At 47.6% G+C, this 26,196-nt stretch overlaps 1 protein-coding gene across 1 annotated transcript in view; it reads left to right on the forward strand.

Annotated features, from left to right (window-relative positions):
* CAPN5 (calpain 5) overlaps positions 1-26,196 on the forward strand; it is a 51,682-nt gene that overhangs the window by 8,342 nt on the left and 17,144 nt on the right. Inside the window, exons 2-3 of the mRNA XM_041715050.2 lie at positions 7,155-7,331; positions 23,048-23,179. Of these exons, the coding sequence (XP_041570984.2) occupies positions 7,170-7,331; positions 23,048-23,179 (294 nt within the window). The 5' untranslated portion in view covers positions 7,155-7,169. The remainder of the gene's footprint in view (positions 1-7,154; positions 7,332-23,047; positions 23,180-26,196) is intronic.

Consider the following 26,196-nt stretch of genomic DNA (forward strand, 5'->3'; position numbering starts at 1 on the left):
TCCTGATGCGTCTCTGTGCATCATTTGAAGTTCAATTGCTTTAATCATCCCAGAGGCTGCGGAAGCTGTTGAAGGCAGAGCATTTGCATGGAGACGTGCTGCATTTTATCTGCACTAAGTATGAGTTTTCTAAATGGATTTTCTGGTTCCTCAACCTCTTAAATAAGCACCTATGTCACCCATAATGTCCAAAAAAAAAAGGCTAAGATTGCCATATCAAGCAATGCCCTGTTACTCTTCCATCCTAGTCCTTCCCTCTTTCCACCTCATAAAGGTACAGGCCTGCCTTTAGACCGTAATTCTTTTGCCCAGCTGGCAAGAAAACCAGTGTGAGTGTATTGATGTGGTGCAAGGCTCCCACTGGAGTCAGTGTGACTGGACTTAAAAGGAGCGGGTCTAGCTGTTCAATTAGAAATGCTGAATAAATAATAAAATCACCTTCTCAGTCCAAACCTGCAAAGATAGCATCCTCTCCCCTCCTCTTCTGGTGATCAAAATGGATGCTGAGAAGGGCACAGCATCTCTGTAACCTCGTGGGGTGTGTGGTTGTTGTTCAACATGATGCTCAGGTGGGGTGGCAGCCCTCCTGGGCTAGGCAGGATCCATGTGTCTGGATGACCATTGGTGCAGGTGGCTCAGTTCTGTATGTGTGAGTCTGCTCTTCCTAGGTTGTATTTTTCCAGTGCCTGAAAACTGCTCTGTGTGAGCAGTGTCATGTGCTGGAGAAGGTCCCTGCCTTCTCCTGCACAAAGGTGTTTTTTTGGAAGCTGCATTGGCTGCTGAGTGAGCTTGGGAGTGCTTTGGTGTTGCTGGCCCTGTGCTGCTCCTTGCAATTATTAACCAGGGTTAGGGTGTGCTGAGGCATGAGGGGTTAGTGAAGTCATGGCTGCCTCCAGGAACTTGGCATTGGGAAAGCTTATTAATTCACCTTTTGTTTCTTGTCCTGCAACTCCTGGTGATCTCCAAGGGTTTTTAACCCTGCTGTGGCCTGGGAAACAAGCACACAATCAGTAATGCTGGGTGAGGGACCAAACAGCATGTGGAAGGTACCCAAAACTTCTGTGTTCTCCCCAGACCATGAGTGGATTGGGGTGAGCTGGATCCTGAGTGCTGAATGTATTCAGCATGTCTCTGCTTTCCCTCAGCCAAGGCTGACTGCCTGGTGGCACATTACTGCCTTGTTTTTGGGTCTGTCTTTAAGCCACCTCCTTTTGCTGTTGTTTCATTCTTCTCCGTGCTATTCCTGCATCCCTCCAGCCTCCTGCATTTTCCGATCCAGTGGGAGATGCTGCCACCAGCTTTGCTTTGAGCTTGCTACTCGCTCCTGTGTCAGGATGCCTTCAGACATGCATCCTTGTCCCATCTGATCTCGGAGTCTGTGCTGAGGGAAGGGCTGGTCTGGCTGGTGCCACAAGCCTGACTTGTGTGCAAAGCTCTGGCCAGGCAGAGCTGGAGCCAGCACAGGGTTATGAGAGTGTTCCCAGCATGGGGCTGCCTTTTCTCCTGCAGCTCCAGCATCTGACTGTGTTTGCAAAGGGTGACTCATTGCTGCAAGGCATGAGGAACTCCCCGGTCAAAGGCCTCAGTCCCAGTGTGCGTCATGCAAGCAGAAAGGCAGCTCCTGGTCAGCACACCCCGCTGGCTCCTAAAGGAGATGGGTATACAAGGATGCCCAGACCCTCCTGTTAACCCTGGCCTTCCCAGGAAGAAAATATCCCAATCCTGCACATACATACAGACCTGCCGACCTATGTCTCTCCCTGTGCTGTCATCTTGCTGCTAAGCAATAGAAGAGTGATGTTCTGGTGGAAAAAAATCCAAAGGAAGTAAAGCAAATATGATAAAGATCACTGTGCATTGCTGGAAACAGCCTCCAAATGTGACATCTTATCTCCAGTTGATTTTGTGCAGATGCTGGCAGCCAGATGTGTTTTGGTGATATGGAGTCACTTGCAGTAGCTTTCTGCCAGGATGTGTGACCCTGCCCTTTCCCTGGCCCTGGTGCAGATGCATTTTTTAATGAAAGATTGCTCTTGATTCATACAGCTCTAGAATGATTTGGCTGGGAAGTACCTTAAGGATCATCCAGTTCCAACCCCCTGTCGTGGGCAGGGACACCTTCCACTAGACCAGGGTGCTCAGAGCCACATCCAGCCTTGGCCTTGAACACTTCCAGGGATGGGGCAGCCACAGCTTATCTGGGCAACCTGTGCCAGTGCCTCACCACCCTCACAGGGAAGAATTTCTTACTGATTTCAAATCTAAACGTACTCCTTTTCAGTTTGAAGCCATTCCAGATTGTCCTATCACTACATGCCCTTGTCAAAAGGACATTTTTTTTTTTTTAGTTTATTTTCAGTAATAGCCTGCTGTTAGACAGCAACTTCCTTTGCAGGTCTTGGAGTGCTTTGCAGGAGGGATCAAGATCTCTGCAGAGGGAGAGTGGTGCTTTTTCCTGCTTCATGGAGGAGGAGGATTCATCAGGGAGCATTTGCTTTACTTATATGCTTTGAAAAAGCCAGAGGGTTTACTCACTTAGAACAAACAGCCCTTAGCCCCATCAGGATGTTTTTGGGGCTAAATCCATCACCTGAATTTCTGAGGGGGAGCAGCTAGTCCCTGTGGTTGCTCATGCAAGATTAACCCTCAGGCTGAAAGGTGCTGTGTTAAGGTGTCCTGATTTGGATGCCATCTGTGCTGTAGGAAATCACTGATTAAAATCAGAGCTTGTATAAACATAATTAAGAGTAAATTTTTTTTATATATAATTATTATATAATTTTAACATTTAGCTCTTAAATGAGAACAGAGATATGACCTGATGAAGAAAAGAGATAAAGGCCAGAAGGGGACATTCAGTGCTCTGTTCTTCAACAGTTTGTTTCAGCAAGTAACCACTGTAAATGTTCAGTAATTTGCATTTTGGCTAAAGCAGCTGCTCTGTAAAGATGTCCAACTGTGCTCAAAAACATCTGGACATGAGCAACCTGTAACTTCCTGTGGGAATTAGCTTCCCTGGTTAACCACAGTCAATTTGAGAAGAAATGATGCCTTGTTTTCCAATTTCCATCAGTGCGGTTTCAGCTTCCCCTCCTTGTGGACCTTGCTAATGCAGGATGCTGCACTGTGCTGCTGGCTCTGGGCCATGCCATTTGGGGTCCAAAGCAAAACTACAGTGCATGCACAGCTGGGAGTGGAAAAGGGCTTTGGGAATGGCACAGGCACTGGCACAGGCTGCCCAGAGGAGCTGTGTGAGGACGGATGGAACTAGAGGATCTTGAAGGTCCCTCCCAACCCAAACCATTCTACCATTCTAAGAGGACTTGAGGCTTTTTTGGCATGGTTGGCATAGAGTTGTTGGCCAAGAGATGTGGAGTGCTTATCTTATGTTCAGTGTAAACAGTGAGTGGCAATTCAGCTCCTTCTTCTTCTTCCCTGGGCCCTGGAGAAAACAGCGTGTGTAACTCTCTCCTTGCATCAACAGGGTTTCCTCTGCTGAGCTGGACTTTTGTGTTGGTGGGTGAGATGATAGCCCTGGTGTTACCATATTCCTGTCAATAGAAACACCCAAGGAGGCTGTAAAAAATTTAACTAATGTATTTATAAAAAGCCTGCCTGCTGCTCTGAACACGGCAGTACTGAGCCCCATAAGATTGCATCTGGTTGAGGGTTGGGCAACCACGTGCCTGGCTCCTGCTTAGTCTTCTCCTTGGCTGATCCTGTGCTTTTGCAATGTACTATCAAAGCCCTCTCCTGTTTAGTAGGAGCAGAGCTGAAGGGCAGCAGATCCTGTCCTTTAGAAAAATGTGTTTTGTCTGACCTGGAGGTTTTGCTCCTGGCCGGGCTGCAGCCTTGCATAACACTGGCTTAGTGAGCCCATGCCAGCCACCTGAGAAGCCTCTGAGCTGGAAGGCAAGGAGAGGAAGATGTTTGGAGGGGAAGAGGGAAGAGCCTTTCAGCAAGTATTTGGTCCTGGCCAATGCAAACACTTTCAGTCCTTCTCCCTGCTGGAGCTCTTAGAGTCATGACTGTTACCAGCTGGCAGGAGCTGGAGCACCTGGATGATGCTGGAGGTGAAAAGGGGAGTCCACAACACCACTGAGTCATAAATCTGGCTCAGTCTTCCAACAAAGTAGTTTTTTTTCTAACTCCTTCATGGCAGGTTGGGATCAGACCACTGCTGATAAAAATTCATGCTAAGAGTGGTGAGTGCAGATTCCCCTCCCTGCTCACAGGCAAACACATGCATATGCAAGTGTAGAGTTGTTAATTCAAATCAGGCATGAAAACACCCAGTTCTTGTGCTCCTGGAGCATCTGAGCTTGGTCCAAGAAGGCAAAGAGTAATTAGACAGCTCTTGGGCATTTTAATGTGGCAGAGGTGAAGTTCAGCCTGGTAAGCATGAAATGCTGTAAATTAGAGAGAGTAATGAATTTTAACACTGCCCTAAGAACATTCCCTCTGCCCCTTCCTTTTAATTATTTTGCAAGGTGTTTTTTTAGTTATTTGTTTGTTTTTCTAAATGATCCTGAACAGTATCCCTTCCCCTTCTGCTTGGCATTTCCTTTGCAACTCAAATCCATCTACACGCTGTCATGTGAGAGTAGCCCTGCAGCGAGGACAGATGGCTGGCAAGGTGACAGTCACTGTAGGGTGGGACAGCAGGGCAAATTTCAGGCAAATCTGGATATCAGAAAGGCTGGAACTCCTTGGCTGAGACCACTGCCATCCTGTTTTCATAGGGATGGACATTGCACAGGGTGTCTTGTCAAAGTGTTGCAAGGATCACTGGAAAGCACAGCTCCAAGCTGCAGGGTGTAGCAGTAATTTTATGAATGAGCAGCCAAGTGCCAGCCCTTGGCCATGGTACAGGCTGCAGAGAAGCATCCAGCATCTCCTACATCAAACCCAAAACTCCTGCTGTTAACTTCAGTGTGGCTTTTAGAAAGGCACCAGACCTCCCTCCTCCCCTCCTTTCCAGGCTCCCTTCCTGATCTCTCTGGTTCTTTCTGCACAACCTCCCATGGAAATACCCTCTCGTGTCTCTCAGCTCACTTTATGCACCAGTCCAGCAATTAATCTTGCATGTCAGCTAGGAGCATCTTCCTCCTCTCTCAGCCTGTTGTGCTCCTGCAGAAGGCAGTTGCCAACCATCCTTTCCCAGCACTGCTGCTTTCCCCATGTCTCTCTGTGGCAATGAGTGCTATCACTGTGAAAGTCTTGGCCTCACTGTCACTCAAAAGCTGCTGTTCAGTGCCAGGATGTCCCCATGACCTCCCTGGATATACCTCCCTTATTTTTCACCCCTTCTTCTGCTGGAGATCTGAAGGCTAGTGCCTTCCCTGGCCCTTTTATCAGGGTGGATTGGACTACTGGGTGCATTCCTGGACTGCTCAATGAGGCTGTCAGCCTTTCCACAAGGATCAAATTTGATGTATTACTTGGGGGTTTATATCAGGCCATTTATTTTTAAGGCTTTTCTGAGGGCAGGTGATGCACTTGGGCCTCTTTGTAGCATCTGGGATGCTACAAAGCATCTGGTACTGATGGGGGGGAGAAAATCCCCACGAGCTGCTTTTGCAACTCCTCCTCAGTAGCACAGACCTGTGGAGCAGCCAGCAAGGGGATTATTTTGGGTTCACTTAAGCTCTGAGTGATGAGCACTTGTGCTGCTAATCAAGCTGATAAATGTTGTCAATTAAAAACTGTGCTTTGCTCTTCAGCTTTCCATAAGTAAAGTGTTTTTGTCTTGCCCAGGGGAGAGAAGGCTGGCTGGGTGGGCAATGCTCCTGGAGCATCAGAATGGGCATTAGTTTAGCTCTCAGACACCTACCTTCCTTCTGCTAATGCTAGTGGTTCATTAACAAGGGATGGGACACTGCTACTTAAATTGGTGGCAACCATAAGTGATTATATAATCCTTGGGATTTTGGGTGTTTACAAATTAGCTGCTTCCAATTAGCCATTATTAATGGCTAATTTCATTATCCCACCATGTGTTGTGCTACCACAGCAAGCATATGGTTTCTGTATGTCTCATTGGGAGGGATGAGAGGTCAGCTTGCTGGATGCATCCACTCACTGGATGGGGCACCCTTAGTTTTACCATTAGTTTTCACCCTTAGTTTTCTTTAGTTGGAGACTAAATCTGGGATTATGTCACCTAGGAATGTGCTTTAGTGGTGGACTTGGCAGTGCTGGGTTAACAAGTGGCATAGGTGACCTTAGAGGTCCTTTCCAACCTGAATGATTCCGTGGTTATGTGGCACACACATTCCCATTTCTTTAGGAAACCACACTAGGTATTTCCAGACTGAGGTCACTAATGGCCAGCTTTTGAAAAAGGACATCCCATTTTGGGGAGAGATAAGGATTGTACATGGCTGTTATAAATAAATACAGACAAACTTTACAGAAGGAGTTGTTTTGGAAGACGTCTGTGATTAGGTAGTGGGGAACTATGCAGAGCACCCCTTGTCCTTGTGCCTGAGCAAAGGGGTTGGTACCCAGTGACCAAAAGGTAGGGGTGATAGAGCAGTGATGGAGAGGTGCTGATCTCTCTCTGGGGGGCATTTGAGCAATGGTTTCCTGCTGTTGTCTGGATTGCTAAATTCACATCTCTCCCCTGGAAGAAAGATGCTTGTCAGGCAAGAATAATTAATCCAGAAACACGTGGTGCTCTGCCAGGAGACCTTTTTTTTTAATTAAAAACCAATCTGATAAAGTCTGCTGAGAAATTGGTGTCTCTTACAAAATCATGAAATGCACAATTTTTTTGAGTTGAGGCTTCGTGGTCAGGGTGCTCTGGGTAGGGCTCAACCCCCACAGCTCTGCACACCCATCTTGCAGGGGGTGCCTGGGTGTCTTCCTCCTTTGCCTCTGAGGGCTGTGGTTTTTTCCCAAATAAGTTACAAATCTGTTGAGAAGTAGGGCACCTGTTATTATCTACTGCTATGCCTGGTTTGGTGTCGTTTGGCCAGCATGGGGGGTAAATGAGAGTCCCAGCCCCGGGGGATCACCAAGGTACACTTGGGCTCAGAGGTGGTTGTCTTCAGCCACGATGTCTTGGTGCTGTCACTCAGATGCTGCAGGGGAGGATTGAGTGTCCCTGGGCAGACCGTGCCCCGTCTCATTCCTGCTCTCCTGTCCTCCAGAGCCGGTGGGGAAGGATGTTTTCCTCAGTGAAGCCATACGAGAGCCAGCGCTACGCCTCTCTGAAGAAGGAGTGCCAGCGGCGGAAGCAGCTCTTCGAGGACCCGCTCTTCCCCGCCAACGATGACTCGCTCTTCTACAAGTCGAGGATTCAGGGCATCCAGTGGAAGAGACCCAAAGTAAGTGCACCCATCCCCTTGCCCCTCAACACTGCTTTCTACCATCTCTGCTATCAGGCATTCCTAAAAATGCACAGTGCTGTTGCCCTGATTCTTAAGATTTTCTAAAGCCTTCTGAGTTTACATTCTTGTAGAGAACTTTCTCACATAATTTTCTGTAAACAATCTATTGTTTTGCATTCCTCCACAGAAGCAGAAAAATTTAATGTACTAGTAGTTTCTCCAATGTCATTGGAGAGGTGGCACATTCACCCTCCAATCCACTGTCACCTTTAAAAAAGTATAAATGCTGAAGTCAGAAAATAAACTTCCTCTTTTCCACCTTTGCAATAGCAGCGGCTCACGTTGTGCTTTCACGTGTCCTATAGCGACACAGTGCACCCTTCACCAAGGCTGTCAAGACCCAGTTGACAACTCTCCCCAACAGCATTTACTTATGACCTGATACTATGAACCTCTAGGGTGCCAGGAAGACCTGCTGCACTCAGGTCCAAGCTTTTCTGCATCCAGTGAGGTCCAAGAGCAAAGGAGGCTTTTCTGTGACTCAGTTTCCCTGTGCATAAACCAGAGAGATGGTTTGCAGCTGAGTTGGTGTTGTGTGCTCCTGTAAAGTTGGTGGGTCCAGCAAGGCAGAGTGTTATCTCTGAATCACAGAATGATTTGAGTTGGAAGGAACCTTAAAGATCTAGTTCCAACCCTCCTGCCAAGGGCAGAGACACCTTCCACTAGAATACTCTTGGTGGTCCATTTGGGAAGGGAAAAGAAGATAAGCTTTGGGAAGGTGAGGTGGTTTCAGCATCTTTGGGGAAGAGGGTGGTCATACCCATCCTTCCTCTTCTGTGCAAAAACCATGTCCTCTGCCTCTCCTCCATGCTGCTGTGTCTGTCATGAGGGCAGGTTGCAGGAGGCTGGGGATGACATTGGCTGTCCCCAGCCTTGCCAGTCCCCCTTCTGCTCTCCTCAGTGCCAGCCCAAAGGATCCACACCAGGACCTGAGGGCACTATGGGGAATTTGTATGTCTTGTTATGCTCGTCTGCTTGGAGTTAACCATGAGAGCAGTGCTCTGACTGCCGTGAAGCACAAGGAGTACCAGGTAACAGTGATGATTGTGGTTGGGGAGTGACAGTATCCCAGCATCTCATCACCTGGGTTTCCTTCCTTCCCTGTGGGGAGCAGCATCTCTCTCTGCCCAGCCTGTGCTTTTCCACATGTGATTTGGTGGCATTTGAGTTTTGTAGGGTTCCTGAGCTGCTGCCATCATCTTCGCCCCTGCTGACAGCCCAGAAAATGAGCTGGCTTTCCACAGGACAGTGCTGTGTCTGTCTGGGTGAGGCCAGTCTGGAGGGGGGTGCACAAAAGGCTTTGTGTGAAGGGAGAGATGGAGCTGAACTGACTCTTGTTGTGCAGCCAGAGGGGGCTGAGCCCCCCAGCATCCCACTGGGCTCCTTGTGGGAGGAGGCCTCGCTTCCCTCTGCTCTGCCTTTGTGTCTTCCACTCCAGCTCTGCCTGGACACCGGATTTGTGCAAAGCCCTGTGTGTGTTTTACTTTATTCCCCTTGTCTGCTGGAAGGAAAAGAGGCTTTGTGCACAGCTGCCTTCTGAAGACCATGGTTTGGTCTCATTGTGGGGGCCAACATGAACACACCTCACACATCCCATTTATACAGCAGACAGGTGATAGCTGAGACTTTCTAAACAACTTTCTCTGGGACTAAAAGGTGGGGATGTATTTGAGACCCCTAGCTGATTTGCAGTCAGGTCACACACATTACTTCAGCCACACATCTAAAGACAGAGGGTTGGATCCCTTTGTAGAGGGACAAAGATTGTTGTGTTCTGCTGAGCATCTCAGAGCTTTACTCCATCTGCTTTTCTGCCTTTCATCCCACTTGCAGCCCTTGGTGTTCAGGCAGATATTATCCTCTTGCTGCCTTGCTCTGTAGAGCACAAGGTCTTTCTAAGAAAGCTTTCTGAACCTCATCTGCAGGATGTCATGCTCACCTAGTCCAAACCCATCCCTGCTAAAGCACAGAGTGAATTCAAACTTTTTCCAGCCACCCAGCTCTGCAGTTTCATATGACCACAGAACTGGGTAGGAGGGGACCCTTAAAGCAATTAGCAGAGAATGTTGAACCAGGGCTCTTTCTGGCATGGACTGTCAGTGGGAATGAAGGCTGGAAGTGGGTCCCATGTGCCAGCAATGGGACTTAACAAGACACAGAGGTGGCCCTTGTTTTGCTGCCTCTGCACCAGATAAAGGGAATTTTGCCAGCAGTTTGGGAACCAGAAGAAATGCATGCTGAGCAGTGGCAGACTCATGATGCCCCTGTCTGATAGGATTGTTTGATCAGACCTACTCAGCTGTCTTGACCACAAAATCACCATGAAAAAAAGAATTTAAGCTCACACCTGCTCTGTTTTCTGCTAAAGTTTTGAGAAGCCTCTTTCTTAAAAGCGTTTCTCTACGTTATTTCTCTCAGTTGTTCATTTCAGCAAAAATAACTCATTTTCACACGGAGAACTGTAGGACTGCTTTGTGCCAGCAGAAAATGCAAAATGACATTTTTAGTTGCTGGACCTGATTCTGCCTGAATTCATACTGGCTTTCTAAGGGAGAGAGTCCAGGAAAAATCCCAGCATCTTCTGCAAGAAAGCAGTCACAATCAGCTTTTCCAAGTTAATGCAGGATTCAGTAGAGTCCAAAATGTCCATGAAGCTTAAATCAACTGATCTGTTTGTGTGCTATTTGAATGGCATGACGCATTTATTAAACCGCAGCATCTTGTTTCTATTACAACCAGCAAATCTTATCTTAGGCAATCACAGTTAAATCTCTTTCAGAAAAAAAGCAAGTAGTGATACTACCAGCTTTTGGCAGATGCTGTTTTGAGGATTTCCTTACCAAGAACTGGATTCCCCAGTCCCAGGGATACTGTTTACAGGGAAGGGGTGGTGTTTGATCTCTCAGGGCCATGGCCATGGGCTGTTCTGGCATCTTTCAGCTAAAACTGTGATTAAACATAAGAGCTCATTGTGTCTTTAGCTTTGCTATGAGAACAGAGTAGGTGGAGAATGGAAATGAAAGCTGTCCACTATTAAAAACAACCACTTGCTTTCTCAGAAAAATTGCCACTTGTGATCTACAGAAAGAAATCAGACACAGGAGATAAATTGTGACCTGAGAAGCTGTAGCTGCCATATTCCTGGAAGTGGTCAAGGCCAGGCTGGGTGGGCTTTGAGCAATGTGATCTAATGGAAGGTGTTCCTGGCCACAGCAGGGCAATCAGAACTAGGTGATCTTGAAGGTCCTTCCCAATAAAAACCATTCTGTGATTTTTTCAGATAAAGCATTTCTATGTGAAAAGCTTTCACGGTTAACGCACTGGGTGCTGGGAATGCGCTTTGGCTGGGGCAGGATCTTATTTCTGTATACCTCCATAGAGCTAGTATGGATCTAAGCAGTCTGTCCTCCATGTGTGCATCTCTACTTCCCAACTATTCTTCCAGCATCCTCTCTGTTCCTCCATGCACTCCCAAAACTTGAGGCTGCTTAGGCAAAAAAAACCCCGACAAAACCCCCAATCTCTGCAGTGCTTTCCCTTTTGTTTGAGGTTTTTCTGGGCAGAGGGGAAGAGGAGAGGATGAGGAACAGCTCTGGTCCCTTCCCTGGTCAGGCTGTTTTGCTTCAACTTCCTCCTGCATCCGGCGCTGCAGCCTTTCTGGGAACGGGCTCAGCCTTATTATTTCCAGCAGGGTGTCCTACCTCCCTCCCTGCTTTCCTTGGCCTCCAGCCCTGCTCTGGATGCCAGATCTTTGCAGAGGGAGCAGCTGCTTGAGCCCTCTAATCGTGTTTTGGCTCCGGTGGTTGTTTGCTGGATGCCTTCGTGATGCGGCCGGGCGAAGCCAGAAAGCCAATTACTGGAGTGCTTCGGAGGGAGGAAAACCACAGCATCAGCCAGAGCAGGGAAGGGGGTCCTGAAGAGCCCTGTTTAGTGAATCCACTTAAAAACAAAGCTGGCTGCTCGTTGCCTAGCCAAAACAGATTTTGGAGATCACTCAGGCAGCATCAGCAGCTCCTTTTGGCAGCAGCACTCGGCTGTTGCATTAGAAATTAAACAGAACTTTTGAGCTTAGCCCAAATCCCCACACCTTGCTTGAAACTTCTTTCTCTTGTGCTCTGTATGCTGCCGTGCAAAGGAGAGGGAAATCTTTATCCAGGCAAGTAGTACCACTTCCAGTGGAACTCTCAGCCTGATCCTCAAGCTCTGAGTTTTGCCCTCCCCTTTTGGGACAGGAGTGCTGGCAGTGCATCTGGGAAGGCAGAGGTCTGGTCTGCGCATTGGGTGAGCTGGTCTGGATGCTGGCAGGTGGGTAAATAAGGAGGAGTGGCACAAAGATGAGTAGAAGGGGATGGATGAGGTGCAGGATGGATGGATGCAAAAACAAGGGGAGATTTGGGGCATCTGCTGTGTCTGTTGATCCCCTATGGAAAAAAACGAAGATGGTGTAAGGTAGAAGCGACTCATCTACCCTGTGGGGAAAGAAGAGATTTATCTCTTCTAATCATCACTGCCCCAAGCTCTCATCTTGAGTGGTTCCAGTGATGCCATGGGATTGCTACAGGCTTTGATCAGGATCTGTCTTTAACACCCAGGGCTTGTATTCTCTGCACCCAGAGGGCCACTTGGTTCAGGTTCAGCCCACCATGACCTGCTGCTGGGATGGGTCACCAGCCAGGACAAATTTTGGCATCACTGTACCTGTGGGAAACAAAGGAAGCCTGGTGGATGTGGCATCCACAGCTTCTCAGGACAACCTGGTCCAGTGTCTCACCACCCTCACAGGGAAGAATTTCTTCCTAATATCTGATTTGAATCTGCCCTATTTCACCTTAAAGCCATTCTCCCTTGTCCTGTCATGCAGGACACATTATGTCCATTGTCTTCTGGACTGGATGCTGTTGTCTTTGGAGGAGATGGCATTTCCCTCCATGCCTGTTTCTCAGTATTTTTGTCTCTCTTCTGTACTTAATTGCAAGCACTGAATTAGCTCTGCAGGAATTAACTGTCAGGGGAGATTGTCACTGATTAAAGAGCATAAAGGTAGATTCTTGCAAAATGGTAATATTATTTTGTCTGGATGAGGGCACTGTCATTTGGAGGGGAAGGCCTGAGAGAGTAGTTGTGGAGGAGGGAGACAGGCCACGTGTTTTAGGAAAAATTATGTAAGCAGATCTTAGGGCACTAGGACCATGGCATTTTCAGGCCTACTGTGGCACTGGGGAGAGATGCTCTCAGTCACAGCACTGAGATTTTTTTTCCCAGACAGACAAGAGAAATCCTGTTTTAGCAACCAAGAAAATAGGATTTTTTTTATAGCCATTTCCTGCCTTCCTGGTGTATATCTACTGTGACTTGTGTATAGGGCTTTTGTCCATTCACAGAATTATAGAATGGTTTGGGTTGGAAGGGATCCTAAAGATCCTCTAGTTCCTTGGGCAGGGACACCTTCCACTAGACCAGGGTGCTCAGAGCCCCATCCAGCTTGGTCTTCAACACTTCCAGAGATGTGGCATCCACAGCTTCTTAGGAGAACTTGGTCCAGTGTCTCACCACCCTCACAGGGAAGAATTTCTTCCTAATACCTAATCTAAATCTACCCTATTTCACCTTAAAGTCATTCTCCCTTTTCCTGTCATGCAGGATACATTATGTCCAATGTCTTCTGGATGCTGTTGTTTTTTGGAGGAGGAACCACAGGATGGGAGAGCATCTCTTAGCTCCACTCTTCTTTACATTATTAAGCACTTAGCTCTTTTCTCTTGCTGAGTGAGGATTATACAGTCAATCCCCTTGGGGGTTTCCTGGAAGGGGAAAGGAGTCAATGAACTAATTCACTAAAAGCAGGACCAGCACTTCCCTGCCCACAAGTTTCTGCATTAAAAGATCTTTTCCCCAGTGTGTAGTGCAGGCTGGGAATTTGGCCAAAACACAAGAATGAAGATCATGAGGAGGACAGAGGTTAGGTTCTTGCAGTTCTTTGCTCTCCAAAGCCCACCAAGAGTTTAGCATGGAGGCACTCACCCTGGCAATGGCTATTGGGTGCAAAAACCTTCTGGTGTCCCACTTGGAGTTGTTTCTTCCAGAAAGACTAAAATACTAACTTCTGTGCTCCAGAGGTGTCTTTACTCAGCTTTTTGCAATGTCTTGGCCTGTCACTCTCAGTTTGATCTCTCCCAAAGAAAGCTTGGGGTCAGTGTTGGCTCTGGGGCTCCTCTGTGCTTTAGCTGGATTGTCTGAGGGATCGTCTCCTCTGAACAGAGTCAACAGACTCTGCCTGGGGTCCATCACAGGGTTAAAATACTTCCAGACCTTTGCATTTCTTGTCTTAAGAATTTATGAGCCATTTGCCTGTTAATTTATCTGCTGTTTTCAGTAAAACTGGAGCTGATTGCCAGTCTGGCTGTTCCTTGCCAGGAAAGGATTTGGTCATCATTTAATGCAATCTCTGAATTGACCTTGTTTTTACATTTTTAAGCCATTCATAGGCTACCCCATCCCTCAAGGATGAACAAGAGATTCATTGTTATTATTTGTACTCATTTTAAAAGGTCTCTGTTCCCATTAGATGGGATGCTGACCCTGGCTGCATTCCAGCAGGTCTCGCCAGATCCTCCCAGGGCCACGGCCTCATGGTGCCAGGCAAGCACACTTTCCCCCTTAGCCCCAGTGAGGACTGGAGTTGATAAGCTGCTTGGCACTAGTGCAGCCTTTGATAAGAAATTTCCAGCCAGTCTGCTCTGTCCTCAGCATCAGAAGGACATGGCCTTAAAAGCAAATGTGACAGTAAAATCCCTGGATTAGATTCATTGCATGCTTCTTTGTGCTTCTTAGTGCAGCTGCCTGTTGGTGACAAGAAATAATTGTGTTTTAATGAGGAAGAGCAGAACAATTGTAGAGGATGTGGCAGAAAGGAGTCTTGGGCATCCACTGCCTCTGAGCTCCACGGCAGGGAATGTGCAAATCCTCCCTCCCAGACTGGGTTCTGGGGTCCTGGGGGGGGCACACTCGACCTGCGGAGCAACTACAGAGCTGCTTCTCACAGAAACACAGAGTGGTTTGGTTTCAAGATCACCTAGTTCCAATCTCCCTGCCATGGGAGAGACACCTTCCACTAGACCTGGTTGCTCAGTGTGAAGGAAACTTCCCTGTCCAGCCATCCAGGAGCCGCTCTGGCAGTCACACTCCCACCACCTGAGCTGGGACCAAAACCCCTTTGTAGCGGGCAGCTCCCGGGAAACAGCGGCTGCTCCACTTGACTCCCTACCCTCACTCAGAGCAGGTTTCCTTACTGTGACCCCAGCTTTCCCAGAACAGAGTCTCGGAGGTCTGGATCATTAAAATTATTTCATCTTGACTCAGTGATAGAAAAATGGCCTGAGCTGGAGGGGCTGAGAGGAGGGACCCTGAACCAAGGAAACCTTGGGATTTTATCCTCTCACAATCCGAGCATGCAAAAGCCTGGAGAGTCCCCTAGGTCACATGGATGGGACACAGGTTCCCTTTGTTCCTTGGTCAGCAGTTCACAGCCTCTTGTCTTAGGCTCCCTCTTCCCAGAGTTCAAAACTGCAGCTGCTCACCAAGATACCTACAGTGAATGTGTTCCTCACCACTCAAAGCCCTATCCAACCTGTCCATCCACAGCTTGTCTGGGAAACCTCTGCCTCACCATCCTCACAGGAAAGAATTTATTTCTATTATCTAACTTAAACCTGATTTTATTCAGTTTAAAGCCATTCAAGCAATTCCTCCTTATCCTGTTACTTCACACACTTGTCAAAAGTCTATCTCCAGCTCTCTTAGAGATTCTTTAGGCACTGGAAGGAGCTCTAAGGTCTCCTTGGATCCTTCTTGTCTACAGACTGTACAACTCCAAGCCTCTCATAGTAGAGCTGCTTCAGCCCTCAGAGCATCTTTGTGTTCTCCTCTGGATTTGTTCCAGCAAGCAAGGTCCATGTCCTCCTTATGGTGGGGTTCCCAGAGCTGGATGCATGCTCTGAATCAGCCAAGGTTTTTAATCTTGGTGCAAGCTGGGAGTTTCTGCACTGCCTGTGAGCTCTAATCTTTGAGCCTCAGAGAGGATGGGATTTTGGGGTGATTTGCCTGTGTTAAGGGCAGGCGTTCCTGCTGGAGCAAGACTTGATCAGGCATGGTGCTGCCTCTTGCGGAAGGAAAATAAAATACAAATAGTGTGAGTGTTTAACTGTGTGAGTGTGTGAGAGTGGAAATGTAAAACAATGCTTCTTTGATGTTTCTGGATCTTTGTGAAGAAACCACTGCTCAGTGATACATTCCTCCCAGTCCCCATCCACGAAGGAAAAGGATGAAGAAACCATCTTAATGGTTTCATGGATGGTTAAATTTTGACTGTGGTCTGATACAAATGCCACTGGCAGAGTTAGATAGGAATTAATGCCCCTTCTCCCAGTTAGCAGAAGCTCATGACTCCACATCTCTAGAGGGCAGTTTTCTCATAAAACAGGATTCTGTTTGTAAAGCTACACCCAGTGTAAGAATAACCAGAATAGGCGTGGGCTGGAAGCAGTTTCTTTAAATGGATTAAACTCATGATAACCTCATTTTTCATCATCTTTGCATAGTCAGGGATTAATTTAGACTGTGATGAGGTCAAGTCCTGTTTTTGAATGGAGGTGCTATGAATGGGATACAATCACAAGCCAAAGGGTATTTCCTTGCCCTGGGAGAAGGAAATGTAGAGAGTATGGCTCAAGGGGGTGTGGGAGGTGTCCCCACAGAAAAGCAGTTTGGAGATTTTGATCTGACATACACACAATGGAGTGTGGAGGTAGTTTTCCTTTGCAGCTTCCGGTTCTTCTTTTCCTATCAATAACTTGACTCTTAAGTTAATTAAAAGCAAACAAACAATACCAACAGAAAACCCCTGCACAATTCAGATTTCTAAATCCTGTTTTAGAAGACTTTCAGTGGGACACAGGATTTGGAATTCAGGCAGGGCAGCTGCTGAATTATGTTGCTTGGAGGCAGAAACAGTACAGCTGAGCTCGTGGTCACTTCAGCTTGCTGCAGGATTTCACATTAACTCTGTGATGAATGGCTGGGTTTGGACAATTCCTCCTGAAATACTGTTGTTTTTCAGGACTTACTTGGATAGACTCCTCCCTTTCCACCAGCATGGCCCCACCTCTGCATCCTCCCGGGTGGGACTGATGGCTCAAAAGTCGTGCAAGATGTGGAGCATCCTCAGGGCTCCTGCCTGTGGTTTGTGGTCCCTCACTTGTACCTGCATGACCACAATCCTCCAGGCCTGGGGCTTGATGCTTATAGCTTCAAGCCAAAGCAGTTCCTCTGTTTGAGGTTAAACCTCACAACTAAAAGTGTTGGAGCAACTGAGAGCATGGTGTGCCGTGTGAGAGGACAGGCTTTGGAGTGTGGGTGTATTTTAAACTCACAATAATGCCAAACCAGGGTTGATTCACCCTGCAAGTCCTTCCCAGGGATAGGTGGTCAAAGGAGATGTGTAGGAGAGCTCAAGACTGGGATGTGCTGGAGGATGGGGGAACCTGGGTGAAGGTGGCCAGCAGCACTGTGCTGAGTCAGAGAGGTGTATCTGTCAGAGGGTGTTAAACAGCCTTGGGAGCTTATATTTTTCCCCTTCCTCACATGTCATCTCACTGCTCTGAGCATCCCATCCCCCAGTTTGTCAGTGAGCAATGTGAAGATTTTCCTGCTTTGGCAGTGACTTCTGCAGACCTCAGGGCTCTTGGTATCCAGGGAGTATTTTTTTTTTTAGTGGCATTGCCACCAGACAAAAGCACTTGCTGTGGGAGAGATGGCCTGGAGAGGGCTGTGTCTGGATGTGTGGTGATGCTAAAAGCCAGTCTGTGCCAGCCTCTGCATCAGTCTTGGCTGGGTAGAAACTGAAGAAGTCCTGGGTGGAGTAATGTTGAGACTTCCCAAGAGTGCATCCCTGGAAAGGGCATGAGGGAGGAATGACAGATCTGGGACCTCTGTACTTGTGTCATTGTCCTTCCAATCCCTCTCCATCTGCTCCTGGGGAAGTGCAGTACTCTCACAGCCTCTTGTGTCTCCCCACCTCTCATTGCTTTATCCTTTTTGGGGTGCCTTTGTACTTTGGATACCTGGAAGATAAAACTGCAGAGGAACCTGTCAAGGTCCTGCAAACTGACCTTTAAATCTTGTTTGCCTCTGTCCCTGCTCTTCCTGGTGCCAGAACAAACACTGCCCTCTCTCTTCCTGGTGCCAGAACAAACACCATTGCACGATGCTGTGGTACACAAACCGAGTCAAGGAATTTGTGGGGAGCCTGTGTTTTCGGATGCCTCCCTTCACAAGCAAGTCCTGTTTGCTGTGGGTGGAGTGCCCAGTGCCCTCTGCATGGTGAGGGAGCTGATAACAATACAAAGGCGTGCACACTGAGATACTGTGAGTGGATTAGCATTAGGGATGCCTGACTGAGGCAATACAAACCCCCACAAACAGTTCTGTAGGGTGTAGATACTCTCAGCCAAGCCTACCCTCCTTCCAGGTGCGTGAAGCTGATCTGCCAAGTATATGTTTTTAGTAGAGCCTGTAGTGACAGGGATAATGGTTTTAAATCGAAAAAGAATGGATTTAAAGTAGATATAACCACACTATTTTTTTTTTATAGTGAGGGTGGTGAGACACTGTCACAGGTTGCCCAGAGAAGCTGTGGCTGCCACATCCCTGAAAGTGTTCAAGGCCAGGTTGGATGGGGTTTGAGCAGCCTGGTCTAGTGGCAGGGGGTTGGAGAGAGATGATCTTTAAGGTGTCTTTCAACCCAAACCACTCCATGATTCTGTAATCCTATATTAATCCATCTGAAAGTGTAGACACCTGGTATTCTAAATTCACCCCATTTCCCTTTCCTTTGTCACCTTGGTGCAAATTTTATTAAGTCCACTTTTTGCAAAATCGCATCCCAGTTGCAGATACCTGCAGCAGGGCAACACAGGGACCTCTGTGTCTGCTGTGTCACTGTTGCTTGCCATGCTTGGGGGCCTCTTGCTCTCTTGTCTGTGTGAGTGACATTTAAGACAACATCCTTTCAGTTCCCAGTTGCTCAGAAGGGAGGGAGGGAATGCAGCCATGCTAATAGATTATTTTGCTGATTTTGCAAGTCTGAGTGAAGGCATTGTTCTGAAGCAGCCAGGCTCTGCAATGAAATTAGACAAGTCTGTTCCTTACAAAATCTTGTTAGCAAAAAATGGTCCTGGCATGCAGCAGATGTTGTATCTCCCATGGTTATTCCTCCTCCTGCCATAGCTTTTTCTCTCCCCACATCTGGTTGGACATGATCCAGATCCCCACTGTATCTGAATCTCAGAAATGTGCACCAGGAAACATTTATGGTAAAACAGACACCAATTCTAAAGCAAATTAGAGAGTGATTTTCTCGTTACAACCCTGTGTGGAATTGGACTGGCTGGAGAAGGTGAGTAAGATATTTTCTGCTTTAAATGGATTTGGAAGAAAATTGTGTGCCTTTTGAGAAAGTATCCCAAAAGGGAGAGCAGAGGGAAAGACCACATGCTTTTGGGTAGGAGCAAAAGAGTACAAGATAATTGCTCTGATTGGGTCTTCTTTTTTTTTTTTTCCCCTTAATGAACTTCAAAACCCCAAAACCAGAGGGAGCAAACTGTCCCAATATAGGCTTTCATAAGTCAGACCTCTGCAATCAGCCCCTCAATGACAGGGACCTGCTCTGGCTCTGATTTCCACCTCTGTCCCACATCCATTGGAGGAGGGAGGATATGAATCACCAGAACTTTGAATCACAGTTTTGGCCCTCTCTGTGTTCAGTCTGAATCTTTCTATAGAACCATCCACACAGGCTTTCTCTAAATTGTGTTTGGTTGCCTGGAGCTCAGCAGGCATTTCAGTGGACAATTTTAGGGAGGGCAGATCATCTCTGATGATGCTTAGGATCCTTGTAATAACCATCTCCAGAAATGTTCAAAGAACATAAGGGTGTGGCACTTGGCAACATGATCTAGTGGTGAACATGGAGATGTTTGATTAATGGTTGGACTTGTTGATTTTAAGGGCTTTGCCAGCCTTGATGATTCGGTGATTCTTGGAATCCTCCAAGACAGGTTTTTCTTAGGGGTAAAGAGACATGGATGATTCCCTTGGCCAAGGTAGAGTTAAGAACCACACATTAAAACCATAGCTTCCCTGCAGCCATAGCTTTTGGCTTCCCCTCCCTGTTCCTTCCTGTTCTCCATCTGTGTCCAGACTAGGGGCAGCCAGAACCCAGGATCTGGCTGTGATAAATGAAGGACAGGATGGAGTTCCTGTCTGCTGAAGCCTCAAGTAGCAAGAGGCAGTTTGAGCTGGTTCTGTGGTGGCTGAAGCCTGAACCCAGAAGGCTGCAGGGTGTGTGTGGGTGTGTTGGTGTGCTGCCCTCCTCTCTCAAGGTCACAGTGCTGGAAGGGTGACGTGGTGTTTGCTGTCTGGATAAATGTTATTGCTCACCTGGATTCTGTCTGTTGCATGGTAGGGGGGGAGAAAACCAAGGTCATGACCTTCTCTGGTCTGCAAATCTCTGCTTCTCTCCTCCCTTTGCACATGCAAATCCCAGGCCCTGTAATTCCATCTGGCTGCAGAACAAGCTCCTTATCACTTCCAGCACTTCTCACAGGAAAAGGAACACTGAATGTTCCAAAGCTTTTCTTGGCTTTTTGACCTAGTTCCCACGGGTATCTTGTTCATCAGTCACCTCTGTACTGTGGGCATGGTGCTCCATGGCTCTGAGTGTGCTTCGCATCACACTGTGCCCCACTGTGCTCCATGCAATCCTGGGCCATTGCAGCCTGGCTGCAGCAGTGCCTTGGTCTTTGGCTCCCACCTCACTACAGCCAGAATACAGGGAGTATCATCCCAGTGGATTGAGGCCACACAGTCTAGATCAGGTACAAAAAGTATGAGTGGAAACTTAGCATCTTCCATAGGGACTGAAGAATCTAAGTAATTTAATATTGCTAAGCTCCAGTCTAAGGAATACAGCAAACCTTCCCAGGGGGTTTTGCTGGGGAGACTGACCCATGGATGAGACTCATCCTGATAGAATCACTTCCATGGCATTAGAGCAAGGAGGCAATGCTGCCTTCCCCTTTACAAGGACTGGATATTAGAAAACATTTCATCACTGAAAGGGTGTTCAAGCATTGGAACAGACTGCACAGGGAAGCAGTGGAATCACCATCTTAGAAATATTCAAGAAAAGTACAGATGTGGTAATGAGAGACATGGTTGAGTGGTGGACTTGGCAGTGCTGGGTTAATGGCTGGATTCCATGATCTTAGAGGTCTTCTTAATGATTCTGTGATTCTTCACTCTGGAGAAGACTCAGGGGAATCTTAACAATGCCCATAAATACCAGATAGCTGGGAATGAAGGAGACAGAGCCAAACTTCTCACTGGTGCCCAGGGACAGTACAAGACACAGTGCAAACTGAAAATCAGGAAATTCCATTTAAGTATGCAAAAAGACTTTTTACTGTATGAGTGATCCAAAAACTGGCACGGGCTTCCCAGAGAGGTTGCAAAGTCTCCAGTCCTGGAGATATTCAAAACCTGACTGAACACAGTCCTGAGCAACCTGCTGTAGCTGACCCTGCTTTGATTAGGGGTTGTGGAGTGAATGATATACATAAATTCCTTATAACCACATTGATTTGGTGATTCTGTGCTTAGGATCACTGGGAGTCCACTGGGACCAGGCTCAATGCCAGGGCTTAAGTGTGGTGTGTGGGCTTTCTGCAGGGAAGCATGGTAGCCCTGCTCTGCACTCCAGAGCAGACCTTAGTGCAGCTTCTCAGCACTTGAATGAGTTTATAAGAAAGATGGGGACAAACTTTTTAGCAGGGCCTGTTGAGATAGGACAAGGAGTAGTGGTTTCAGCCTGAAGGACAGTTGATTTAGACTGCCTATAAAGAAGTTTTTTACAACGAGGGTGATCAGACACTGGCACAGCTTGCCCAGAAAAGTGATCAATGTCCCAGCCCCAGGAAACATTCAAGGTCAGGTTGGTTTGGGCCCTGAGCAACCTGATCCAGTTAACAATGTCCCCACTTATTGCAGGGACTTGGACTAGATGGCCTTTAAAAGATTCCTTCCAACCCAAACCATTTTGTGTTTCTTGTGTTTCTCATGAGTTTGTGTTCTCACCTGTCTGTGTAACACCAAGCGACTCCTTTATTGCGATCTGCAGATCCCCACAAGGGCAGAAGGGCAGCTGTGGTCCTCAGATGGGATAAAGAAAGAGCAGGATCACAAAGAGCTGATCTTACAGACATCCCCACTGCTGGGTGCTTCCCGGTGCTGTGACCCAGGAGCTGAACCTGCTCCTCTCCATCCCTGTATCGCTCAGCGGTGCCAGGCACAGGCGGCTCCTGCCTTTGCTGGTGTCAGCTTGCCTCCCCCTAGCGCTCTTCCCAACAGCCTGCAACGCCAGATTTAGGGCTTTTGTCCTTTTCCTTGGCTCTGATCCTGGCCAGTGGCAGGTTAATTTCGAGTTTTTTGGTGCTGGCTGGGCTAGGTGGGAGTAGCAGGAGGTGCTTATGGTTTTCCTCCCTGTGATGGGGCCCCAGGCAACCTAATCTAGTGGGTGAGGTCTCTGCCTAGAGTGCAGGGTTTGCAATTAGATGATCTTTAGAGCCTCTTCCAACCCAAACCCTTCCATTAATCTATGGGTAGAGGTAATACAAGACCTCATATGCAAAGTCGAGGCCAGGGGAACATATTATTCTGAGTACAACCAGCCTGAAATTTGGGAGGTGTGGGAGAAGAAGAATAATCTGCTTTTCCTTTTTCCTCTTAAATGCAATAACAAAGAGGGAAAATATTCTTTGAGCTCTTTGTCCTGTCTGCTCCTAGCCTCCAGCTGCATGTGAACTTACAAACTGGATTGAGCAGGAGAAAAAAAATAAATTTAAAAAAAGCAGTGTGTCACCTGAAGCTTGCTCAACACCCTCTGTTATTTAAGTGCTTTCTTGGCCAGGCTCTAAGTGGGAGTGGGAAGCAGGGAGGGCAGCCTGGCAGGAGTCAGGCAGAGAAAAGCTGATGGTCTTGGTGCATGGTTAGATGAGCTTACCTCCCAGATGCCTCCTACCCAAGTTTCTCCATTCATGGTGTCTATGCACAATCCACCATCCTGGTTTTGATGGCAGAATGAATATTTAATCCTTTTGACCCGGCTACAAAGCTTTTGGCTCACCTTTTTTTTTTTTTTTTTTTTTTTTTTTTTTTTTTTTTATCTGCTGTGCTAGGATCTGGAAGAGCAGATCCCTCACTTCTTGTAAAACAGTCATGGAGTAAAGGCGACTTAGAAGGTCTGTAATGGTGTGAAACGATACCATTATCAACAGGGATAATTATAACAAAGCTGCACTGGTGCTGGGACACAATAGGGAGTAGGTCTTGTGATGCTGCCCATGTCCTGGTGAGAGCAGAAGGCAGGACAGGGTCCTTCTGCCACCAGCCTGATAACTGAGGCCAGCAGAACGCTGCAGGCCAGGTTTACATGGAGTCTGAGGAAGAGAGGAAGTGACTTTCCTTTGCCAGGAAGCTCTACTCCTGATTTCCCTGTCTGCTCACTGAGCCAGTGTGTCTGTTTTTCTCCTGTCCCACAGGAAATCTGCAATGATCCACGTCTCTTTGTGGATGGGATCAGCTCCCATGACTTGCACCAGGGCCAGGTTGGGAACTGCTGGTTTGTGGCTGCCTGCTCCTCCCTGGCATCTCGGGAGTCTCTGTGGCAGAAGGTAAGTGGTTCCCTGTGCCAGGGGAGAGCCTGTCAACACCTTGGCTTTGCATTGTCTTTGTCCAGGTCACACCATGGTTCTCAGGGGTGCCTCATGTCCTGAAAAGCTGATAATGTGCAAAAATCTCCCTTAAAAGACTAACTTAAAAACGGCATTAGTCATCATGACTGTATTCACCACACTCCAGCCAAACACTTGGCCAGTTTCTCTTTAACCAAGTGGATCAAATCCCATCCTCTTTTTCAGATCCCAAAGCTGACCCTTCAAATTCCAAAATAATCTAAAAATTAACAAGAAGAACGAAGTTCAGGATGCCCAGCTGCAGCATTAAGCCCTGTTTCCCTTGTTCCCGTGGTGTCCCCTCTCTTTGGCTGTTTACTGTGTTCCGCCTTGGCAGTGAGACACCCACCCCATGCTGGGACAAGCAGGTTGATTTCAAGGTATTAGCATCTCTCCCAAGTCACTGCTTGCCCAAAGTATCCATCCCTGGCGTGTCCTATGGCTGGATGGCACCATGTGGCAGTGTTCCTGCAAGTGTAAGGTCCAAGGGGAATGTACTGTGTGCCAGAAAGCCATAAGGAGCTGCACCAGAGCGAGGGGGCTGCAGGCCTGGGGAGCAAGAAGGGAGGTACAGGGGGAAGGAGGTGCTCAGTGCCACATCCTTGGACAGTCTGTGCCCATCTCCACCATGGCCTCATCTGTCTAAGATGTCAGCCCTGTGAAAGCCAAGGCAGGGGGACTTCAGCCTCTGGTGCAGGTGTTTTATCATCATAAGGCAAGAGACCAGCAAGTTGCAAGCAACTTTTCCCAGATTTTACTGTAAAAGGCAGCCAGTGTGTGCAGGCTGCACCACTCCTTCACCCACAGCCTCCTACAGCCATGGGTCTGAGACAGTTTCCTCCACCCCACAACTTTACATCTGCTCTGTGTGTTGTGGGTCTTCCAGTCTCTGCTTCCTGTGGTGAGCATGAAGACCAAGCTCAGAGATTTCTTGCAGCATCCCCATTTTCTGTTAAAATCGAGGTTTTTCTTTATATGGGAACAGGATAGCTGTTATTGCTTTCTTGATAAGCAATAAGGCTTCCTGCCATTGTGGCTGTGGTGACTGCTGTGGCTCTCATTACAAGGGTGATGCACAGGGCTGTTTAATTTGTACCTCACCATCAACATCCCCCAAGGGTGAGTGGGCAAGTTGTCATCCTTCCTCACCATTCACTTCCAGCTCTGCCCTGGGAAATGCCAACCAAACAGAGGCTGGGTCCCTTTGGACACTTCATTATTTCAGTTTGCTGGGCATTGCTTTTCCTCCCTTGGCAATTTGGCTGTGGGTGTTTGTAACTTCTCATTTTCCATTGCTTTAACTCTCAGAGGCTTTTTTTTTTTTTACCTGTCCCCTCTTTTCTTTCAGAAAAGTTTGATTTATAGAATTATATAGGTTGGAAGGGACCCTAATGACCATTTAGTTCTGGCTCCCCTGCCACAGACCTTTCTCTAGATCAGATTGCTCAAAGCCCCATCCAAGCTGGCCTAGAACACTTCCAGGGATGGGGTATCCACAGCTTCTCTGAGCGACTTGTGCCAGTGTATCACCATACTCACAGTAAATTTCTTATTTGCTCAAGATCTCAGAGACAGAAATAATGGGCCCCTTGGTCCTAAGTGTGATTACACATGAAATGTTATCACATGTTGTGATAACATTGCTGGACACCAAAATGTCTCTATTTGGAGTCTGGCAAGAGCTGAGAGACGCTGATGCAGGCTTTAGTATCTCTGAAATATCAGCCCAGGAATATTGGCCCAGATCACCTATTGCTACTAGAAAATGTATTCCTGGAGTACACCAGGATGTAACACAGGCTCTGCATATCCCTTGCTGCATTTCACACAGTGTCTCTTTTAAGTGTGGGGAGGAGAAATGCCTTCAAGAAAATAAGGCAGGGCAGCACATCCCTGTGGATCCAGGAGATTATTTTATTCAAACATTTTCTTCCACCTTGCTTTCTCCATGTCCCTGCTTCCCATTATGCCTGTGTGGTGTGAATCACTGAGTGGGAATAGGGTACTAGAATTTAGCTGAGAGCTGTTTTCTAAATTCCTGAGTCTTGGATGACCCTACATGGCTCTAGGTGTGATCTGGCTCCGTAACACCCTTTCTATGACCCTTCAGATGTGTCTAGCTTTTATGAAAAGAAATTGAGATGTTAAAATGGGGGGCAAAACCATGCCAGGATGCTGGTGCTGATTTGCTGCTGCAGGAGCAGTGTGGTGTCTGATTCCTGTCAGCTGTGCCATCCAGAAAGGGGCACGATGGTCATGTTAGTTTGCTATTCATTGACTTAATAGTCAATTTGTCCCTTGGGATCCTCGTGCCCTTCTCTGGATGGCACAGCCTGATGGAGGCCACCAAAATGGTCAGGAGGAAAGTGGATTTGTTCATTCAGGAGGAGAGAAGGTAAAAGGGGAGCTTGTTGTTGTGTGCAGCTACTTAACAGTAGAATCACAGAGTGGTTTGGCTTGGAAGGAACCTTTAAAGGTCATCTAGCTCCATCCCTCCTGCCATGGACAGAAACACCTGCCACTGGACCTTGTTGCTCAGAGCCCCACGCAGCCTGGATAGGGGAGTGTGGACAAGATGGAGCCAGGCTCTTGCAGGGATGCACAGTCAGAGGACAAAGGACAGCAGCACAAGCTGCAGCTTGTCTTCAGCATGAGCTCAGTCAGACCCTGGAACAGCGCCCAGAGAGGCTGTGGGATGTCTGTCTGTGGAGATACACAAAGATGGACTGCATGAAGCTCAGAGAAACATGACCGATTTAACTCTGAAGTAAGTTCTGCTTTGAGCAGTGGGTTGGACTAGACTCCTCCAAGAGTCTCATTCTAGCCTGAATTAGCCATGAACCTACACTCAGAGAAAGTTGCCACTATTCCCTGCCAAGGTGACATCCCTGGCTTTGTTTTGGGATAATGAGCCATGGTTGTCAGGGAGGTTGCCGGGGAGGCTGACATGAGACATC

Source organism: Taeniopygia guttata, chromosome 1 (genome assembly GCF_048771995.1).
Source record: "Taeniopygia guttata chromosome 1, bTaeGut7.mat, whole genome shotgun sequence".
NCBI lineage: Eukaryota > Metazoa > Chordata > Aves > Passeriformes > Estrildidae > Taeniopygia > Taeniopygia guttata.